At 36.9% G+C, this 22,077-nt stretch overlaps 1 protein-coding gene across 2 annotated transcripts; it reads left to right on the forward strand.

The window, feature by feature from the left end:
- The first annotated feature begins 3,415 nt into the window (after nucleotides 1–3,415).
- On the forward strand, nucleotides 3,416–21,104 carry LOC307149943 (interferon-induced GTP-binding protein MxB). Of its 2 annotated transcripts, XR_013819638.1 has the most exons (13): nucleotides 3,416–3,775; nucleotides 7,366–7,503; nucleotides 7,580–7,734; nucleotides 7,891–8,029; nucleotides 8,104–8,302; nucleotides 8,416–8,494; nucleotides 8,595–8,717; nucleotides 8,830–8,971; nucleotides 9,300–9,458; nucleotides 9,906–9,982; nucleotides 10,264–10,506; nucleotides 10,585–11,451; nucleotides 20,978–21,104. XR_013819638.1 is itself a non-coding variant. In XM_079856579.1 (12 exons), the coding sequence occupies exons 1-12, from the start codon at nucleotides 3,571–3,573 to the stop codon at nucleotides 10,807–10,809; spliced, it is 1,884 nt and encodes a 627-aa protein (XP_079712705.1). In that variant the 5' UTR covers nucleotides 3,416–3,570; the 3' UTR covers nucleotides 10,810–12,350. The 2 variants fall into 2 exon arrangements, 1 of the variants encoding a protein (XP_079712705.1); XM_079856579.1 differs by lacking the exon at nucleotides 20,978–21,104 and having other exon boundaries at nucleotides 10,585–12,350.
- The last annotated feature ends 973 nt before the right edge of the window (nucleotides 21,105–22,077 follow it).

Here is a 22,077-nt window from a genome sequence, read left to right on the forward strand (position 1 = left end):
AAACATTTGTTGTCATAACTTATTGATCATATAATTCTTTTTACAGTGTATATTTTAGGCAACAATAAAACAGAATATGTTATAAAACGTCTCGGTTACGTATGTAACCTTTGTTCCCTGAGTAGGGAACGAGACACTGTGATTCCATTGCTATGGGAACGACGGTGTGACGAATGTCTGAAGCCTTTATACCATCACGCCAATATTATTGGCCAATAGCGCTTAGCACCACCCCAAGAATACGTATTCATATTAGTGTGCTGCACGCTATTTCCATGATGAAGGAAGCATTTAAAATATGGGAAGGCCGGCATCGCAGTGTTTCGTTCCCTACACAGGGAACAAAGGTTACATTCGTAACCGAGACGTTCCATTTCATAGGTCTCTCAACACTGTGATTCCGTCGCTATGGGAACGATATACCATAATGCCTTCACTGACCTGAGAATAGCTGGAAGACCGTGGAAAGTGTCCGCTCAAGCAGATAAGACCTGGGAGCCAGGAGCCATCCTCACATCCTGATCGTAGAACTTGATAAAGGTGTTTGATATTTAATTTAATTAATCAATCAACAATACTATTGATCAGCATTACCAAACGTGGACGTTTTCCACTAGAAACAAACATTGATGTATTATTTTAATTTAATACTGTGAAGCTGCTTTGATACAATCTGTATTGTGAAAAGCGCTATATAAATAAACTTGACTTGACTTGTTTGGAGAGAACCATCCTGCTGCAACACAAATATCCACTAAAGAAGAGTCTCTGAAAAGAGCCTGAGAAGAGGCCATTCCTCTAGTGGAATGAGCCCGCACACCTAGGCGAAGCCAAACCACATACCTCATAGGCCGCCGAGATAGCCTTAATCACCCAATGAGACATTCTCTGTTTGGTGACAGCAGCTCATCTGTTTTTACCATCAAAACACACAAACAATCGCTCTGATCTACGCCACTAGGCTGAGTGGTCGACATAGATCTTCAATACCCTCACAGGGCAGAGGCCGAGAGGCCGCGCATCACTCCCAGTCTTCAAGTCAGGAGGGGAAAAAGCCTCCAAAACCACTTGCTGGGAACGAAAAGGGGTTGACACAACCTTAGAAACATACTCTGGCCTAGGTCGCATCAAGACTTTAACCAGCCCTGGGGCAAAGACCATACAGGAAGGGCTGATAGAAAGAGCCTGCAGGTCCCCTATTCTCTTAAGAGAGGAGGCATCATCCTCAATATCATTTGCAAAAAAACACATATTCACCCTCCCCGGGGGAAAACAGGAACGCCCTCCCCAGGCTTTAGCCTCTTAAAGGACCTCACTATTGAATAGTGAGTCAATACATTAGGATACAATAGCTACAGTACTCTAGGAGGCTACAATGGTAAAGTTAAATAGCCTTATTATATAAAGTCATTCAACTTGCTTGATAAAAAGGGGTGGATCAAAAATACATCCAGGGATTTGAACCATTTTGGTAACCATTTTATTATATATACTGTACAATAAAGCAAAAAGAAATAGAACCGTGAAGGACATTCTATTTCTAGTAGGGAAATCATTTCAAACTATTTACAAATAATATTTGCATTAATTTGCATTCAAATATGTACATATGAATTAGGCCTACTTTTATTTGTATGCCTATTTCGAAAATGTCTCGTCACACTAAGTTATGAACTAGGCTATACATTAATCACGTAAATGCATATTTTCAATTCAATACGGCCTTGTCCCCCTCAATGTACACTGCCGTTCAAAAGTTTGAGACAGGTAAGATTTTTAAAGTTTTTAAAAGAAGTCTCTTATGCTCACCAAGGTTGCATTTATTTGATTAAAAAACAACGCCAAAAAAAAAAAAAAAGTTTAAAATACCTATTATCTATTTGAATATATTTTAAAATGTAGCCTAATTTATTCCTATGATCAAAGCTGAATCTTCAGCATGACTACTTAGTGTCCCATGGTCCTTTAGAAATCATTCTAATATGCTAATTTGATGCTAAAAAAAACCATACTTTATTATTATCAACGTTTAGAACAGTTGTTGATTTTTTTTCAGGATTCTTTGATGAATAGAAAGTTATATTTCATTTATTTGGAATAGAATCTTTTGTAACATAATAAATGTCTTTACTGTAACTTTTATTTTAATCAATTTAATGCATCCTTGCTGAATAATGTTACCAAAGCTTTCTATTTCAGATCAATGCTGTTCTTTTGAACTTTCTATTCCTCAAAGAATCCTGAAAAAAAAAAAAAAAAATGCACATAACCATTTTCAACATTGATAATATTAGGCTCGTTTGAGACGAGCAAAATCTGCACAGAACCGATCACCAGTGATCAGCGCGAGATGCATGCCGGAAATGTGTCCGAGCACTGCCTTGCTCTGATGTCATGCTGACTTATTGTCAAAAAACTCTCGCGACGGCGAGGCGGACGTGTCAGATTCTGTAGCCGGAGTTGCTCTCCACCGACTGCGGAAACGACTGACAACACAGCTTTATGCTCATTGGTTAAACAACCGTGATTGTTCTCTTTTAAAATGTTTGATATTAACTCTGATATCATGTTTTTATGTTTATAAATTATGTGTGAATATTTCCTTTACATATTTCCTTTATACTCTGTCATTGCGATCTCTATATGAGGTATGTGATTGTTTATATATATAATGGAAATAAATAACAGTACTTAGATAGCAGGTGTCTGATCCATTATTTATATAGGTTATACAAAAAAAGACAAAAGAGGACAAAATAAATATTAGGCTGAATAAGCTGATCTATAGCATGTAAAATGGTGGTAGCCTAGTCTATGGACGGTACACCCCCCTAAGCTCACAGAAATGGTTAGACCCAAGTCTTCAGCAGCCAATGATACTGACCCGTTCAAACTGATTTTTAACGTTTCACACATATTTTACATGTATTTAATGCGTATACGCATCTCACGTGTTAAATACGCGTTGAATACGCATATTTAATGCGCTGATTTGTCACGCGTATTCAACGTGTATTTAACGCGTATTTAACACGTTAAATACGCGTTGTTGATGTGTTAAAATTCACTGGCGCTCTTGGCTTTCCACATGGGACACATGGGACACTTCTGAAACGCACCGCGTCGCGGCTGGTGTAAACACAGGCATTTATGTTAGAGTGGCTGCGATCAGCTCTGGTGGCCGTAACGCGCCGCAGACGTGTGCAGTGTAAATAAGGGGTAAAAATAAACTATAATAAGATAGTTTACAAGTAGTATTAGTATAACTACAAATAAGTATTTTCCCTAATGAATTTCCAGTCCACTTTGACTGTACAATAAACCTCACGATATGATGTAGGCTATTGAAACTGAGAAATGAAACCGTTCTTCAGGGGACGAAACGAAACTACTGTGGTATCCAGGAAAAGAAACTAAGCAAGTACATAAACGCTCTAGGATTCACTTAACCATAGAGCAGCATCACTCTGAGACAATCATTTCGAGGAGTGCGCGAACATACAGCGCCAGACATATCGACTTGAAGTAGCCTATTTCTCTTTTTTATTTAGACATTTCCGTCGTTGGTTGATGAGGATGGAGAAAATTAGTTATACATTCAGTCAGCAATATGAGGAAAAAATCCGCCCTTGCATCGACACTATCGACAATTTACGGTCTTTGGGAGTCGAAAAGGACCTGGCGTTGCCTGCCATCGCCGTCATTGGAGACCAAAGCTCAGGAAAGAGTTCTGTTCTGGAGGCGCTGTCAGGAGTAGCGTTACCCAGGGGTAGTGGTAAGGACTGTAGGGAAACACATGATATATAAATATAAACTAAAACAGAAATAAATAAAGTAGGCCTATAACTTATGTGATTATCCTTAGCAACGAATATCAGTGATGGTATACCGGGATATCTTTTTTTTTTTTTTTCATATTCATATAGCCTTTATAATTTAGGGGGAGCGCGGGGCACAATGCAACACGGGGCTAGTTGTAACACACTTGTTTTAAATACTTCCACACTTGGTGAAACTTGGCATATTGCCATGTTGCCATATTAACACTATATAGAGAAAAAAATGCGCCAAAATTATTTTTTTTTGGAAGATACCCATAGACATTAATTAAACCATAGCAAAAGTAAATTTCTTACTTAAGTTCATTTTTCATCTCTGTGCTGATTTAAAATTAGACAAATCTGATATTATTTTAATATCCAATATGTTATAACAGTTAATGCTTCGCTAACTAGCAGAAGACACCAGCCGGGTTTAAATCCCAGTTGTGCAGGCGGGGCATGTTGTCACACTGCGTTACAATGTGCCCCTATTAGAAATATGCTATTATATTCTATACTTTTATTAATTCTATAGAGAAAACATGAGAAAAAGGTGAATAAAGACTGAGAGTCAATGTTCAGAAATTACTAATTATTTATTTGTTTTGAACTATGTTGTATAGCTGTGTTTTCCTGTGTTCGTAGTCAAAACTCAAAAATTAGTTTATATTTAATTATTAAAAAATGCCATTATTTTATATGAAAAAGTTAATAATTGTATTTTATTTAGAAAATATTTTAGTTTGTCTTGTATATTTTTTTTATTAGATCAGATAACATCTTAAGCTGTAATATGGTCATGTTACAATGTGCCCCTCACATGTTACAATGTACCCCACCTATGGGGCATGTTGTCACATTTCACTTCCATTCTTTCGGGGTATATCAAGAAAAAAAGATATACTGTATTAATAAAACAAAACCACATAATTGTAATAGACGTGTGAAATTAATGTGGGAAAAAAATAAATACTCTGAACCATAAGTAGATTTACACAAATTGAGAAAGTCAAAAAGCGTTACTTTGTGCCCGCTCTCCCCTACATCATGGTACCGTAAAGCCCTATTATAGTTTAACATGGAGAGGTGGGGTAAAGTAATTATTACCAGAGCTTCTCAGTGATTTTAGTCCCGTCCGAATGTGCCATCTCAGTAATCATTTCAATGTCAGTAAAAATTACGGCGACTTTTACTTTGTGTAAAAAGGTCCGGAAAAATTACGTCAGGTAGGCTAATACTAATTCCGTGCGAATAGACCAGGGCTGCGTTCAGCCCCGACAAAACGTTGCGCACCGTTTTGAACTTGAACGTGCCCAGCTGTATTGTACGTAAATATTCCGTCATTTCCTGTTTAAAATTAGTTTTCCGCAGTTTTTCAAGTATGGAGACGCTTGAAAAAGCATTCATTTGCGTTCTAGACGCTGGAAGAAGTTTCTGGCAAAACTCAAGTGTTTTCCATAAACCATCAAAAAGAAGATCGAAAGCACTAGTGACTAGAGGCACGAAACATATTTTAGTTGGGCTAGTGCCTATTACCAACACAATCCAATCTTAAGTTAATTAATACATCGTTCGACCAGACATATAAATATCAAATGTGTTTGCGCACCTGACATCAGGAAGCAACATAATAGGTGAAGTCAGGTAAAGTGGGACACTTTTTGGTAAATTGCATTTTAAACAACCTAAATCAGTTAGAATGTATTACAATTGTTTTGTTTAAATAGATTGTAATGAAGGCCACTATGGTGAAATTTTCCCAATTTATGTATTTATTAACAAACTGTTCATCTTTAAACACCATCTGACACCCTCTTCAGCAAACTGGAAGCAATCAGGTTGAGTGGGACACTTTGTTAGAGAAAGTGGGACACTATTTTATGGTTAAAATGAACATGAGAAATACAACCCCAATTCCAATTAAGTTGGGACGTTGTGTAAAACGTAAATAAAACCAGAATACATGCATTGAAAATGTGTGGCGCATTATCAAGCGCAAAATACAACAATGGAGACCTTCAATTAATTAATACTTGGAAGGATTTTTTAAAAATGCATTTCTGGAAATAATGCAAAAATTGTAACACTGTAAACTTCACTCTACATTCAATGAATGGATCTTTCATTAAGCCTACATCCTTTTACCACCTTTTAACAACTTCAGGGAACACATCCAAGACAGATTAAGTCATCATCATCCATAAGTCTGTTGAGCTCTCCGCAGGACTCATGATACCACCGTTGGCAGTGGCAGCAAGCCACCCATTCCTCATTGGCCTTTGGGTCGCTTGCATCCCCATAGACCCCCTTGCAACCAGTACAGGGGTCACTTCCCTGAACTGTTTGCAGGGGAGGAACGGCAGCTTTTTGGGGGCGGACACCAGCAGGCTTACGCACTTTGGTAGTTTTTGGTTTCTTTTTGTCTGCTTTGGCCTGGACAAAGTTGAAGTGTTCCTTGCTTGTTAGGTGGTAGCTGGGTGGCCTCGCCATCATCCTCTTCTTTCCCCTCTCTCTTGTAGGTACTTCAATAAGGTCTGAGAACCTTACAATGGAAGCCCACTCAGCTGTTGAAGTGCTGGGTAGAGAGGGTGGGCCCAGCTGTGAGGGTGGATGCATGGGGGGCTGGCCCAGTTGTGAGGGTGGAGGCATGGGGGGCTGGCCAAGTTGTGAGGGTGGAGACATGGGGGGCTGGCCCAGTTGTGAGGGTGGAGGCATGGGGGGCTGGCCCAGTTGTGAGGGTGGAGGCATGGGGGGCTGACCCAGTTGTGAGGGTGGAGGCATGGGGGGCTGACCCAGTTGTGAGGGTGGAGGCTTGGGGGGCTGACCCAGTTGTGAGGGTGGAGGCATGGGAGGCTGGCCCAGTTGTGAGGGTGGAGGCATGGGGGGCTGGCCCAGTTGTGAGGGTGGAGACATGGGGGGCTGGCCTAGTTGTGAGGGTGGAGACATGGGGGGATGGCCCAGTTGTAAGGGTGGAGGCATGGGGGCTGGCCCAGTTGTGAGGGTGGAGACATGGGGGGCTGACCCAGTTGTGAGGGTGTATGTGCGTCCTCATCAGGCTGGCTGGTTACCACCACTTCTTCCACACCAAAATAAATGTCCTCCTCTGACAACAGAAGGGTTTCTGATGTTTCCTCAATCACCCTTTCAGTGACACATTATTATTACTTATAACTTTAAAATGTTATCTTCTTGTTCATGAAATGGCTGCACTGTGTTTGCTAGCATTAGCCCTAAAACTGTCCCACTCAGCCTGTAATGCACTGTCCCACTCAACCTAACACTGTCAGGTTGAATGGGACAGTGCTGTGAATCTAATTTTCACAAATATTTTACACACATGACGACAGGAGGGTGACGGCGGTGTGTAAATCGAGTTACCCCTCCCACTTCTGCTAGTTTTACGGAGATATATTATCCCATGCAAATTGGCCATTACAGATGTCCTGTGGTAAAATTACATTACTCAATCTACCCTTGTAAAGCTAATCCCGTCCAAATAGGGCTTAAGGCTAAAACTATGTCTGGCCTCTACCATTTTGTACAGGAATTGTTACACGGTGCCCTCTTGAGATCAAGATGATAAGAACTAAAGGTGAAGAGAAATGGCGTGGGAGAATCAGTTACCAGAACTATGAGGAAGACATTGATGACCCAGCAGAAGTGGAGAAAAAGATTCGTGAAGGTATAAAATGCTTGCTTGAATGTATCCAGAGGTCTCTCTAAGTCAGCATTTCAACAATATCTTATTATTTTTGTAGCCCAAGATGAGATGGCTGGAGTAGGTGTTGGTATTAGTGATGAACTCATCAGTCTGCAGATCCATTCTGCCAATGTCCCTGACCTCACTCTCATTGATCTCCCCGGGATTGCACGAGTCGCAGTCAAAGGTCAGCCTGAAAATATTGGAGATCAGGTAAATTTAACTTTCTCATAATGCTCTTTTTGTAGTCTATGATTTGTTTTGTTTTTTTACTTCACTATATTTTTCATATGATATTTTGTTGGAAAGAACATTGTGATATAATGGTCTGTTTAAAGACACAGGAACATTAATGAAATGCATTTCCAGATTAAGAGACTGATCAGGAAGTTTGTTACGAAGCAAGAAACAATCAACCTGGTTGTGGTGCCATGCAATGTTGACATCGCGACCACAGAAGCATTGCAGATGGCTCAGGAGGAGGACCCTGAGGGCGAAAGAACTTTAGGTGTGCATTACTCATTGCAATGCTACACATCAAACTGAATCAGACCCAGTATAACTATTGTTTGTCTTCTACAGGCATCTTAACAAAGCCGGATCTGGTGGATAAGGGCACTGAAGGGACAGTGGTAGACATTGTGCACAATGAGGTCATTCACCTTACCAAAGGCTACATGATTGTAAGGTGCAGGGGACAAAAAGAGATTGTAGATCAAGTCACACTTAATGAGGCCACAGCAACAGAGAATGCCTTCTTCAAAGACCATCCTCATTTCAGGTGGGTAAATGGTCACAACATATAGTTAGTTATTGAGATTCAAGCTGAACTTTTCAACTTTTCTAAGTAAATCACCTGTAGTATGTATCACCTGCCTTTTTATTTTCTCCCAGCAAACTCTATGAAGAAGGTTTTGCTACTATTCCTAAGTTGGCTGAGAAACTAACAATTGAGTTGGTTCATCACATTCAGGTGAAATAATCTTTATTAACAAAAAAAAAAAAAAAAAAAAAGGCCGACAGAATGTTTTGACTCATAATAAACATAGCTCATTTTCATAATTGCTGTGTAGAAATCCCTGCCTCGGTTAGAAGAACAAATTGAGGCGAAGCTCGCTGAAACACAGAAGGAACTGGAGGCATATGGCAACGGACCCCCATCAGATCCTGCAGAAAGACTGAGCTTTCTCATTGATGTGAGTACAACCATGAAATTTACACAGCTACTATATCAAAGAAGTGTGAATATTTAGTCATATTAATATAAGTGAGTAACTAAAATCTTTCACATTTTATCACTGAATTTAGAAAGTTACATCTTTCACACATGATACCCTCAATCTGACCATTGGAGAAGAGGTTAAATGTGGATCAGATCTACTGATTTTTCCAGAACTTCGTGAAGAATTTGCAAAATGGGATGGCTTCTTGGATCGTTCAGGATATTCCTGTGAGTGAAGCACTGTTGCTTTTGTTTGTTTGTTTGTTTAAAAATACTTTAACCATATCCACATCTGCACAACATTTTTCCAACCTAAATTGCTAATTTAATCTAAGTAACTTTTTACTAAGTAACATTTTTGATGCTTTTATGAAAAAAATAAATAATTTTTGAGTTATTTGACAACTTTTATTTCCTTTAATGTATGAAAAGCATTCATTATGCTTTTTTTAAATTAGATTTATTTTTTTTATTTTTTTTAATCTGATTTGAAAAAAAATCTGTGGTAATGTAAATGTAAGAGTGCCTTCTGACATTTTTCATAAATCCTTTGCAGTCAACACAAAGATTGAGAAAGAAGTTGATAACTATGAAGCCAAATATCGGGGAAGAGAGCTTCCAGGATTCATCAATTACAAGACCTTTGAAGGGCTTGTTAGGGATCAGATCAAGCTGTTGGAAGAACCTGCCTTAAAGACGCTGAAAACTATCTCTGGTTTGTGTTGTTTTTTTATATTTTTCATATGGATCTTGCTTTGTGTACAGGCCCTTTGTCATTATGAAACTGGTGGAGTCTTAGAACTGGCAAGAAAACCATGAACCAGGAAAATCTAAATCCATTTTAACCACAAGTGAACTTTCCGGTTTATCCAATAGATATGTTGATTGTTTCATTTGTTGACAATATGTTTTGTTGCCTAGTGGATAAATATCAAAGATCACATTGAAAGGTTACTCATTAACTCAACATTCTGTCCTCAAGTAAAGCATGTAACCTTAAGTTGCTACAGGTAGAGTTTCCTTTAATTACATTAACATCTTGCTTTGGATAAAGGTATTACAGTGCAGTTTCTCGTGACAACTGGATTCACTGGATAATCAAACTTTCAAGCTGGAAGTTTGGTAAATAAGCTATATTAACAGTGTGTTTGTGTTTACATAGATGTGGTTAGAAGGAAGTTCATCCAGCTGGCCCAGTGCAGCTTCATTGGATTCCCTAATCTTCTGAAAACAGCAAAGGTAGTTTTTTTTTTTTTTTTTATGCCAATGTTTCTGGGAATACACAAATTCAGTGTTCATTTCGAACTACTTTCAGTTGGCTTTCTTGGATTGTCAAGTTGACAGTTTGACAAATTGATTGAGTGTTAATATTAAATTTCACACAAATAAATCACATTACATTTCAGTGACAAATAATCAGTAATGCCTTTAAATAATAATAAAGGTTTTAAGGAATTTTCTGTTTTATCACTTATAGAGAGTTACAATTTTTCAGTATTTTTTTTTTTATACTTTCAAAGACTAAGATCGAAGCCATCAAGCTGGATAAAGAATCATTGGCAGAATCCATGCTGAGGACCCAATTCAAGATGGAGCTCATTGTTTACAGTCAAGATGGCACATACAGCCAGAGCCTGAGAGATGCAAAGGAAAATATGATAGAGGATGAAGACACTAAAGACCATTTGAATTGCATAGGCATTAGCACAGACAGTCATGCCACCTTGCGAGAGATGAGGTTGCACCTTGAGTCCTACTACACGGTAAGTGTGCCAACTAAAGCTTTATGTGCCATCAAACTGTACTGTATTTCTGAGATGCTGTCTTATATACCTCACCAGATTGCAAGCAAGCGTCTAGCTGACCAGATCCCAATGGTGATCCGCTATATGTTGCTCCAGGAAGCAGCTTTGGAGCTGCAAAGGAGCATGTTGCAGTTGCTGCAAGATAAAGATGGTGTGGACAACCTGCTTAAAGAAGACTTTGACATTGGCCAAAAGCGGGAGAGCTTACTGAGTCGCCAGAAACGTCTGATGAAAGCACGCAGCCTCTTGGTTACCTATTAGAATTCACTTCATATAGTCGATTTCAACGGTTTTAATGCAACAATATGCTCATGAGGTTATAGCTTGAAATATTACATTTACATTACATTTTACATTTAATCATTGAATCATGGCATGCTGTCTTGCCCCACGAGCAATTTTGAACCACTGTAATTCGCTGTATAATGGCATTTCTCAGGCTTCCATCTCTTGTCTGCAGCTGGTACAAACACTGCTGCTAGACTAATCAAAGGGAAACACAAACATGACCATATTACACATATTTTAATTTCTTTGCACTGGCTCCGTCAAGTATCAGATTGATTTTAAACTCATTATTTGCCTACAAAGTCCTCAATAACCTGGCACCCCAATACTTAATTTACTGTATACTGCAATACTGATTTATGGGTGTTGTATACACCTTCTAGAACCTTAAGATTTTGTGACCTTGGCCTACTCACTGTCTCTAGAGTTAAACTTAAAAATCGTGTCTATTGCGCTTTTGCTATACTGCTGGACCGAAACTCACTTGGAATAGCCTTCCTCTTTACATTAGGCACGGCCCATCTATCACTGCTTTTAAATCCTATCTTAAGACATTTATTCTTCCTGGCTTTTTAACACACCTTTAGTATGTTATTTTGTGTCTCTTTTTATAGTGTTGATTGTCTAGTTATTTTTTTTGCTTTTATTTCTATATTTTGTTCTTTTAATTCATTGCGATTATTTTATCCATTGTAAAGCACATTGGTCTACCTGGGTTTTATTTAAATGTGCAATATAATGATTGATTAATGTGCTGAAAAGTCTTAAGCAATACTTTGTAGTATATGCCAGTCTATCACAGTCTTGGGGGTTAAAATCAACTTGCATCAACTGTTGCTTCAGCTGATCCTCATAGCACTTGCATGGGGATCCTCGATTTCACTTGCCCTGGCAACCCTTATGAAAAGAAAATATATTTCCCTATATATGAATGATCAATATATTAAATGGTTTAAAAATATACAGAATAATATAGTACTATATATTGAATAATACATAAGGAATTGCCGCTTTTCATATACTGAAAAATATGTGACACTATATTTACTAAAAATGTATGTAATTTTATATTCAGTAATACACTTCATAATATCGTCCCCTTGGAATTATAAGGTTCTATCTGACATTTTTGTCAAAATTGAGTTATTCACATATTCTTATTCTGTGACAACTTATTTACATTGTGTGATGTTTTTTTTAAGTTGTGTACATTTTGGGACTTTTTATTGAAAAAACAAAAAGGTTCTATCTACAAAGTCGAACTCTAACTTGGCTCTATAAGGTTCTATCTGCGTGAGCCAATCAGCACTTCGAATGGACAGAAGAGGACCAATCAAAAAATGAGTCATAGAGAGTATAAGTCTGTGTTTTACAAAATGAGTCACAGAGAGTATTATAGTTCTGTGTTTTAAAATATGAGTTTTTGAGACCTTGAAAAAATGAAAAAATTAGACCTTTTTTGTGATTATATAGTCAGTGAATCATTTTTCAATGATTATTAAACTTTATGAATTAATTTGCTGATGCATGTCTGTTTTCTTGCAGTTTTTAAAGTCTTAAAATGTCTTAATTTTTACAATATTAAGCCTTAAAGGTGAAATAATCAACAATTTAATTGATGGGGTCTTAATTACAACAATAAACGTTAGCATGTTATTTCAGCCATACTGATGTCTAGAGAGAAAGCCATTTTACCTGGCCCACTTTAGGTGGAATAAAGTCCTGCTCAGATGTATTACAGTAGCTGCTTTTTGTCTAAACAAAAGAAAGATTAAAGTAACAATTTCTGCAATAATGTGTTTAATTACCCACCAAATTGGTACCAAAAATTAACATCTGCACTGGACAAAATATTTAGACCTACCTTGCTTAATTTGAAATGTCCTAAATACATGGAAGTGCTAAAAATATGAAATAAATGTAATAGAAAGGATCAAATTTTACTTTCTAACAAATGTTGAGACATTGTTACAACATTAATAATTTTATATTTAGTGTTCAAATAATGTTTTGGCAGATAGAACCTTATAATTCTAAGCGAAAAGTGTTTTTTTTAGAATTAGAAGGTTCTATTTGCATTTGACCCATTCCAAAAATCCCCATTTACAAATTTGAGAGGATTTTGATATTGTATATTTAGAATACATTTAGGGTCCCTGTTATTTTCATGTTTGAAAGAAACTTGTTCCCCATATACATTTTCCTATATGTAATGCAAAAACTTCGAAGCTCAATATCTCAAAACTGCTCAGAATGCAGATAGAACCTTATAATTCCAAGGGGATGATAATATATCGATGTATATGTGATCAGATATACTGCATGTGTAATATATTGCAGATATATTTACTCATGAAACATAAAAACTTGTATAGAAAAATACATTGTGTAATATATTTCTTATATTTTTAAATTATTATCATTATAAATGTTTTATATTTTCAAGCTAGTTAACAAAAACACATGCATACATGTATGTACTAAAGTATTTAGCCAAGAGTCATCACAGTGCTCATTACTTATAAAATATAATAATTCTAGTCTTAATGGTTTTTGGCCAGTCGTTAACCCAACCACAGGCTCTACTCTTCAGCATAATGATAACCCCAAAAACTCACACATACCAGAAAAAAATTTAAATTCCAAAATAATAGAACATTAAACACTACAGTAACAGGGTACTGTTCTACTTGAGGATACTCTCATAATGCACTTCATGACCAATGTGGACACTTGCACATTGATCATTAAAGGGTTAGTTCACCCAAAAATGAAAATTCTGTCAGTAATCCTCATGTAACACCCTCATGTTGTTCCAACCCCGTAAGACCTTCGTTCATCTTCGGAACACAAATTAAGATATTTTTGATTAAATCTGAGAGCTGGATCACTCCTCCATAGGCTTCTAAGGTGGCTCAATCTTAAGTTTATAAAGCGATGAGAATACTTTTTGTGCGCAAAAAAACAACAAAAATAACGACTTTATTCCACTATTTATTTCCTTCTCTCAGGGCCTCGAGTTTTTTCACGTAGTATAACTGCGCAGCGCTTCTATGTTATACGTCACACGCTTCACACACATGACCAGCGTCGGCCAATAGTGAGCCTACGTGTGACGTGCAACACAGATGCGCCGTTATACACAGTTATACTACGTGAAAAAACTCGAGGCCCAGAGAGAAGGAAATTAATAGTGGAATAAAGTCGTTATTTTTGTTTTGTTTTTGCGCACAAAAAGTATTCTCGTCGCTTTATAAACTTAAGGTTGAGCCACTGTAGTCACTTGGACTATTTTAACGATGTCTTTAATACATTTTCTGGGCCAGCAAGTTATAATGCCTTAGAAGCCTATAGAGGAGTGATCCAGCTCTCAGATTTAATCAAAAATATCTTAATTTGTGTTCCGAAGATGAACGAAGGTCTTACGGGGTTGGAACAACATGAGGGTGAGTAATTACTGACAGAATTTTCATTTTTGGGTGAACTAACCCTTTAACATCTTGACCATTTTAACATGGGCCTCACTTTGTGCTTGGGCTCTTGGTCAAGCTGAAAAAAAAATTAAAATGGCATTCTCCAGGCTGTTGCCTCAAAGATGGAATCTTAGAATTGACAAGAAAACCAGGACCAGGAAATACCAAACCCAATGAACTTTCCAGTTGGCACAATGCATTTGTAGATATTTATTTATTATTATTATTATTATTATTTTTTTTCCTAATGGATAAATATGAAAGATTACATTGAAAGGCAACCTATGAACCAATTGAACTGTTTACATTCTTCCGTTGCTTAAAACTGAGAAACTTTTTTGACAAAAACCAGACAACCCCTGTAACGCAAAGAATCTACACTCCGTTTAAAATGAAGAGCACCTTTTGCCCGCCAACTTCAAGTGCTCCAATCGATACTTTTGTGAAACTGGTTGAGAGGGAAGTTGATAATCTTCTTTGTCAAAAAAGATAATTTTTGTCTAACTGTACCAAAGGTGAATCACAAGCCCTTTCTTCCCTGCAGAAAATGAGCAAGGTCGTCAAGCCTGCAGACAAAGGTGGCGGTATTGTTCTAACGTCCAGGGAATCGTATGATCAAGAAGTACAACGTCAAATTAATAATGATGATTTCTATGTAAAGTTGAATGGTGATCCTACCCAGTCTTTTAAGAAAGATATTGATGGATTTCTTATATCAGCTTTCAATAACCAAACTATTAATGAAATGGAATTGCCGTTTCTAGCATGCAAATATGCAGTGAGGCCAGTTCTGTTTTGCCTAAAGTACATAAGACACTTTCAAATCCTCTGGGACGTCCAATTGTAAGTTGTATAGGATCTCTCAAAGAACCTCTATCAATTTTCATTGACCATCATCTTTTTTGCCAACCAGCCTTCATATTTGAGAGACACAAGTGACATTATTGATCAGCTAAAATCAGTCAAGGTGGACAAAAAGATCAAATTAGTGACTTTGGATGTAGTTAGTCTATACACCAATATTCCACATTCTGTGGGCCTTACAGCGATGAGACATTTTATGGATTCAAGAAGTGACCCTACACCTCCTAGTAAATTTCTTGTTGATATGGCAGAACTTGTATTGACCAAGAACTACTTAATGTATAATAAGGAGTTTTATTTGCAAAAGAATGGTACAGCAAGTTTTAAAAAAAAACAAAAAAACATTTTGGATACTTACTGTATGTTTGTGTCAATGACAATACTTTATTATTTACAACTCTTTATAGAAAACCCATGAACCGTAACAGTATTCTTCACACTAAAAGCTTTCATCCCTCTGAAGAAAGGTCTGCCCTACAGCCAATTTCTTCGAAACAAGATAATTTGTATGAACATTGACGATTTTGAGGTGGAGTGTGACAAGATGTACAAGCAGTTCCTTCTAAGAGGATATCCTGAAAAACGGCTCAAACAAGCAATTGTAAAAGTCAAATCTACATCAACTAAGTCACAATCTTAGTCATCTCATAGATCGTCTCACGTGCTTTACCACCTATACTGTCCACAGTCAGACAATTAAGTTCATCATTAATAAACAATGGCATCTTCTGAAAACTGATGACATTGGAAATAAAATCTTCAAGGAGCCTCCCCTTTTTTAACACTATAGGGGATGTAATATAATATATTATCTGGTCAATTTGGAAACTTTCATCAAGGAGAACAAACATGTGACTTTGGACCACTCTAGGCTACTGGCTTTTTTCCATGTAAGATATCCTCAGCTTGTGATAATGCCATCAAAACTGATTCATTTATGAGCACCGCAACTCAGAAAACATATAAAATCATAGAGTCACTTGCGCATTGTCTTTTGTTGTTCATGTTCGTGCGATATACTGGTAAGTTCTTACCTACAATATATTGGTAAAAACAACCACCAATTAAAGATCCGCATCAATGAGAACAGGAGTTCTATAAGAAGGACAGATATCCATTATCTTGTGGCCAGACATTTTGCAGATGCTGGTCACAAGCTTACTGACATGAGATTTTGTGGCATTCAGAGACTGTCTAACTCAAGAAGAGATGGTGACTTTTACAAAAAACTATTGCAATGTGAAGCTAAGTGGATTTATCTTGATGAATTACCAACTGCAGAGTATACAAAAGAAAGATGTCTCTAATAGTCCACCATCTTCTCTTTAATATTAAAAATATTTCTCTAGCCAGTCATGACGAATCAGGTCCTCCCTCAAAAATATATATATTTTTATTTATTTTATTTTATTTTTTTCTGTAGCATGCTGTCCAACACTGTGTTTAGATTATTTATTGGTCTTGGCTTGGTTTATCATGTGATCTATGTAATGTGACTTCATAAATTAAGATAGCTCCTACACTTAGCATAGTAAGCTTGGGATTGATAAAGGTCACATGTGACCGAAACGTTTGCCCTTGCTTCAGTAAAGCATGTATTTTATCTCGCTTTTTTGATGACTCTTGTCTTTGGTGGAGTGTGCGGACTCTTTTGAAGTGCAAGCCATGAACTTAACATTCTCTCCTTGAGTAAGGCATGCAACCCAGGTTGCTTCAGGTGGATATATATATTTGCAACCGTTATGTTAACAACATTATATTTCTGTAGTAAGAACAGATATTCAGCTGATGGACCGTGCTGTGTTGACATGGGAACATCCCAGGTGAAAATAATGAGGAAATTACGTTGTCTTTCGTTGCTCCCTTCATCAAGTGCATTCCAAGCGGCTACATAATGGCACACAAGTGCTCTGCTCACTCCAAAGTCCCCACTTCAAGGGCTCTGCCGTCTGCCCTTAGAAGGGAGTAGGGCATAGGGATGCTCATGCACGAGCAATAAGCACGTCCCAGCCGGGTTCGTCACTTATTGGGGTCCTCAGGAAACATTTCCGTTGTGGTCTGTGCTATTTGCAGCGCATTTCTGTATTTGGTTGTGTTGTGAAACTGATGAAGATGTTTTCTTCATTTGCGGGTGTTTTTTTCGATTTGCATGTGTGGGTTTTTTTTTTTTTTTTTTTTGATTTGCATGTGTGTGTGTTTTCTATTTGCATGTGTTTTTTTTCTTTTTTCTATTTTCGTAAGTTGCTGCAGTTGTTTGCGACATGTGGCAAAACCGGATTCATTGTATGATCAACCTTGGAAGTGAACGTTTGCAAAAGCAGTTGTACTAACAGTGTGTTTGTTTTAACATTGATGTGGTTAGAAAGAATTTCAACCAGCTGGCCCAGAGCAGATTTTTTCAGATCTTCTCTTATTTTCTGAAAATAGCAAAGGAACTTTTTTCAAGTGTTTAAGTCATTTTTATGGGCTTTTCTTTTAATTATGCATGTTAATGATGCTAATAAATTCCACAGAATTACAAGTCGCATTACTTCTCAATGTTCATCATTTATGCCTTTGAATCACAATACAAATGTAAAGAAACTGTGTTCTTGTTACATTTTTCAGTAAATCTTTTATATACTTTCTTGGACTAAGATTGAAGCCATCAAGCAGGAGAAAGAATCCTTGGCAGAATCCATGCTGAGGACCCAATTCAAGATGGAGCTCATTGTTTACAGTCAACATGGCATATACAGCCAGAGCCTGCAACATGCAAATGATAAAATGATGAAAGAGATGAAAACCCATAAAAAGACAACTTTTCGAAGCTTCAGGTAGCGTGTTTTAAAAGCGCCCTTCACTACTTTTAGATATCATATGCATATACGATGGACATTGGTTATGTTCATCTTTGGTAGCTCCTTAAGTGGCATCTTGATTGACTAGGTGCACCTATATCTACATAAATTACATCATTTATATAGATCAGTCCTATAGCCTGTGCACAAGATGGCGCCATGGGAGCTTCGGTGATGAGTGTGTGCATGTTTACTTGGTGACGAATCGGGTCCTCCTTTAAAGGGATAGTTCACCCAAAAATGAAAATTCTGTCATCATTTACTCACCCTCAAGTTGTTTCAAACCAGTAAGAATTTCTTTTTTCTGGTGAACACAAAATAAGATATTTTGAAAAATGTCTGTAACCAAACAGTTGATGGACCCCATTGACTTCCATAGTATTTTTTTTCCTATGACGCATTTTTTGGAGAGTGAACTATCCGTTAGGACAAGGGGCAGTGTTTGACAGTGCGCGCGCTTCGGGCGTAAGCTACGCGCTCAGAAAAAATGCATCATGTCAGAACAGAACGCCAATGAAATGTCTAACTGGCAAAGCTTTAAAAACTGGCAAAGCAAATAATAAACTTTTGTGATTGCGAATAAGTGCAGTGTCCTGTGAGTGTAACTCAACCGCTGCGTTAACGTGTGATGTGAATGTACGTCGAGTTGTAGGTGTTGGGACGGAGGCGAGAACTGCAGCTGATAGAATGTGCGCTGTAGCATGATACCATACTTCTTCAAAAGCAGATCATGGAGACATTTTAATCCACGTTAGCTATTACAAACATAGACTGGGCTCGGAGGTTTTGCTAACTTTGTAACCTGTTGGAAGTGAACCACGACAGCCATCAGCACGAAGTTAACTTAGGCAGATTTTGACATTGGTTTAACAAAATCTATTTCAATGACTGTCTGCTGCACTGCGTCGGTTAGGCTACTACACCATAACGAGTAACAGTAGGCCTATTTGATTGGGGACAATTAATTAATTCAATTAATATCGAATAATCGAACATTAAGCAAGCTTACCTGATCGTATGGTTTCCGAGGGCTGTGTCAACTCTAAATCAATGACTTTTCAACACAATCAATATTTATTCAAGGTTGGCTTGCAGAATCAAGGAAAGCATGCACAAAACATTTTTTTTCCTGATCAAGATAGGCTGCAGGTTATACAATACAATATTTTTGTAGGCCTACCCATTTCAGTCAAAATGTTACACAACAAGTGCACTGTAACGCTAAAAGTTGAGATGTTTGTTGCCCAGAGAGAAAAACAATAATGTGTTGTCGGAGGAAAAGATGCACGAGAGATGGCGTATCTCTGAATAGAATGTGCGCTGTAAGATATTTAATAAAATTACTTAAACATCACACTCATCCACATACATGGGGATTGAGTCAGAAAAAGCATACAAATTAACATTCCACTCTGGTCACAAATAGAAAGGAAAATAAAATAAAGTGTGCAAAAGTAGGTAGAGCGGTTACCTCTTCTCCTGCTCACCAATAACATCTTTTGTTGAATGACCGAAAGCACTGTCGTCGTCACGGATAGTATAGATAAATTAGGGACCTCCCAGAAGGAGGTCATCCAGACTGGTAACACCCTCAGGGTCTGCTTATATAACACTTGTTGTCTCTTCCTCTTGTCTCCTCAGTGCTCTTTGGCTGCCTTCTGCGTCTCGTCTGCAACATATTCATCAATCTGATGGTAACGCATTCTCTTTTTTCCCCCTTCTTGTAATATTTGTGCTCTTTCTTATACATTCTCTCTCTATTCTACTTTTAATAAAAGTAATGATATGAAAAAGTGGTCTTTCTTATAGCTTAGCAACATGTTTTCTCTCTCTACTCTACTTTTAATAAAATACTTTTAAAGTACAAAAAAAGTGGTCTTTCTTATACATGTTTTCTCTACACTTTGAGCATAAGTAGCGGTCTCATCCTTACCTCTTTGACTTCGAATTTAACTCTGTACCGCCGATTTTGCACTTGCACACACGTATAACTCTGCAAAGCTCTAACACTCACATTAGGCTACTACTAGATGAATATAAGACATCATATAAATGTTATATTAATTGTATTAAAAATAAAATAACTATGTAACAGTAACATAATTGCCAATTGCATAATTGCTTTTCCAGGGAATAAACAAAATAATAAAAGAGTATACATTAGCTAAATACGTCAAACAACGAAGCAGGGTATTCTTATGCATATTACACAACATTATTTAAATTCAGATAAAATGTTGTAACTTCAGGATAATAATTTCATGTCATTTGAGTGCATAACTCCATTAATGAGAGTGGCATATTTAATCTAAATGTGTATTAAAATGAAAATAGTGATGAAACTCATTCTGTTTACTTCATTAATTCGCTCACACCAGTAAAACAGTGGATACGTAGGCCTACGCTCAAGAGTGTCCGTAGGTTTTCACATATATGACTAGTTTATTTTCGGCTCTATACTCACTCCGAATGGCAGAGCCCTTAAAGTGGGGAGCAGGACACTTGTGTGTCATAATGAAGGTATTTAATAGGGTTAAAGCTCACTTTTGTTTTGTTTTTCTGCTGTAGTTCTGTAGTTTCTGCAGGCTATCAGGATCAACACATGTCCTTAAACTGAGACTGCATTTGAGATCTTTGTCTGATGAGAGCACTGATCCCTCTGGTGTAACATCATCATGCAGTGGTGCTCATAAGCTGGACTCAGTCAATTTTCACACTTCCTTTACTTTTAGCTTTTGAATATATTGGAAACTCACAACAAAATAATTTTATAATTTTCACAAATAAAGTAATGCAAACTTTAAAAGCTGATCATCCTTTGGTGGACTGCATTTTAACTAAAGTGGACCACTTACAGAATATTTTTTTTTCTATTATCTTCTGCTGGGTTAGGTCATATTGGTCTTTCGGGAAATTAACGAGCTGATATAGATGCAAAGGAGGCTATTAATCTGGAAGTATAAGAATGTCAAATACCTCATTCAGTCCTTAGACCTGTCAATCATTATATATTAAAAAAGTGGCAAGAAGAATGGAATACATATACAAACACAATCCATCATTTACATTACATTTAATCCATCCTGAAATTTCCAACAGACTTTTAATCTCCTTTACATAAGATTTGATCAAATGGTATTCATTAGATGTCACATATAGGTCATACAAGATTGCATTTGTGCTTAAAGGGGTGGTTCAGGATTTTCGATAACTAATAAACTTACATTGTTTGAAAATATTGATTTATAAAGAAAACTGATTTGCTCCTAAATCTGATTTGTGTAAAATGTAAAAACGCAATCAAACTTTAAACAGTCTGAAGTCAAAACTGAGTAAACCTAATATTACCAAAACGTTTTTTCAAATTGCTTACACACAATTTCTGAAACTGTGGCTCAATTTCTTGAAACTATTTAATAATCTTTGTTGCGTCTGTTTCAATGCTCAGTAAAACTTTGTCTGACCAGCACAAATTCAACAAGTGTTATACATGCAGTAGCAATGGAAAAATCTCTGCTTCACAACATTGTCCTGAGATGTTACACTCTTGAAATGGAGACTTCTCTTATCTCTAACTCACAAAGACACAGTACACAACATAAGACTAAACAGTAATGGAAAAATTTCATAAAATATAATAATATAAATGAACTGATCTATGAATGAATCAAATGTAATTAGTATAAATGGTTTAAATGATTATTATACAGGATACATATATTATACATATTTCATGATTAAATAATACATTATAAAATGATAAATTATGTTAATGAATGAATATAAAAAGGAAGAAAATAAAACACAAATGTATGTTTGCTCTCTTGAAGCTACACAGAAAGGTTAAACAATTATTCGATCCTTCACATGTTTCGTATAAAGAGCTCAATTGTAATTTCCCAAAGGTAAAAAAAAAACAAAACAAAAAAAAAAACACAGCATGCAAATTCACATAGTTGGTCCTCATGCTGAATATTTCAAGCTATAATCTCATGATCATAAAATTGTTGCATTAAAACTGTTGCACTAAGGGACTAAGGGATTAAACCAAGAGGCTGCGTGCT

This window comes from Squalius cephalus, assembly GCF_949319135.1.
Source record: "Squalius cephalus genome assembly, chromosome: 2".
NCBI lineage: Eukaryota > Metazoa > Chordata > Actinopteri > Cypriniformes > Leuciscidae > Squalius > Squalius cephalus.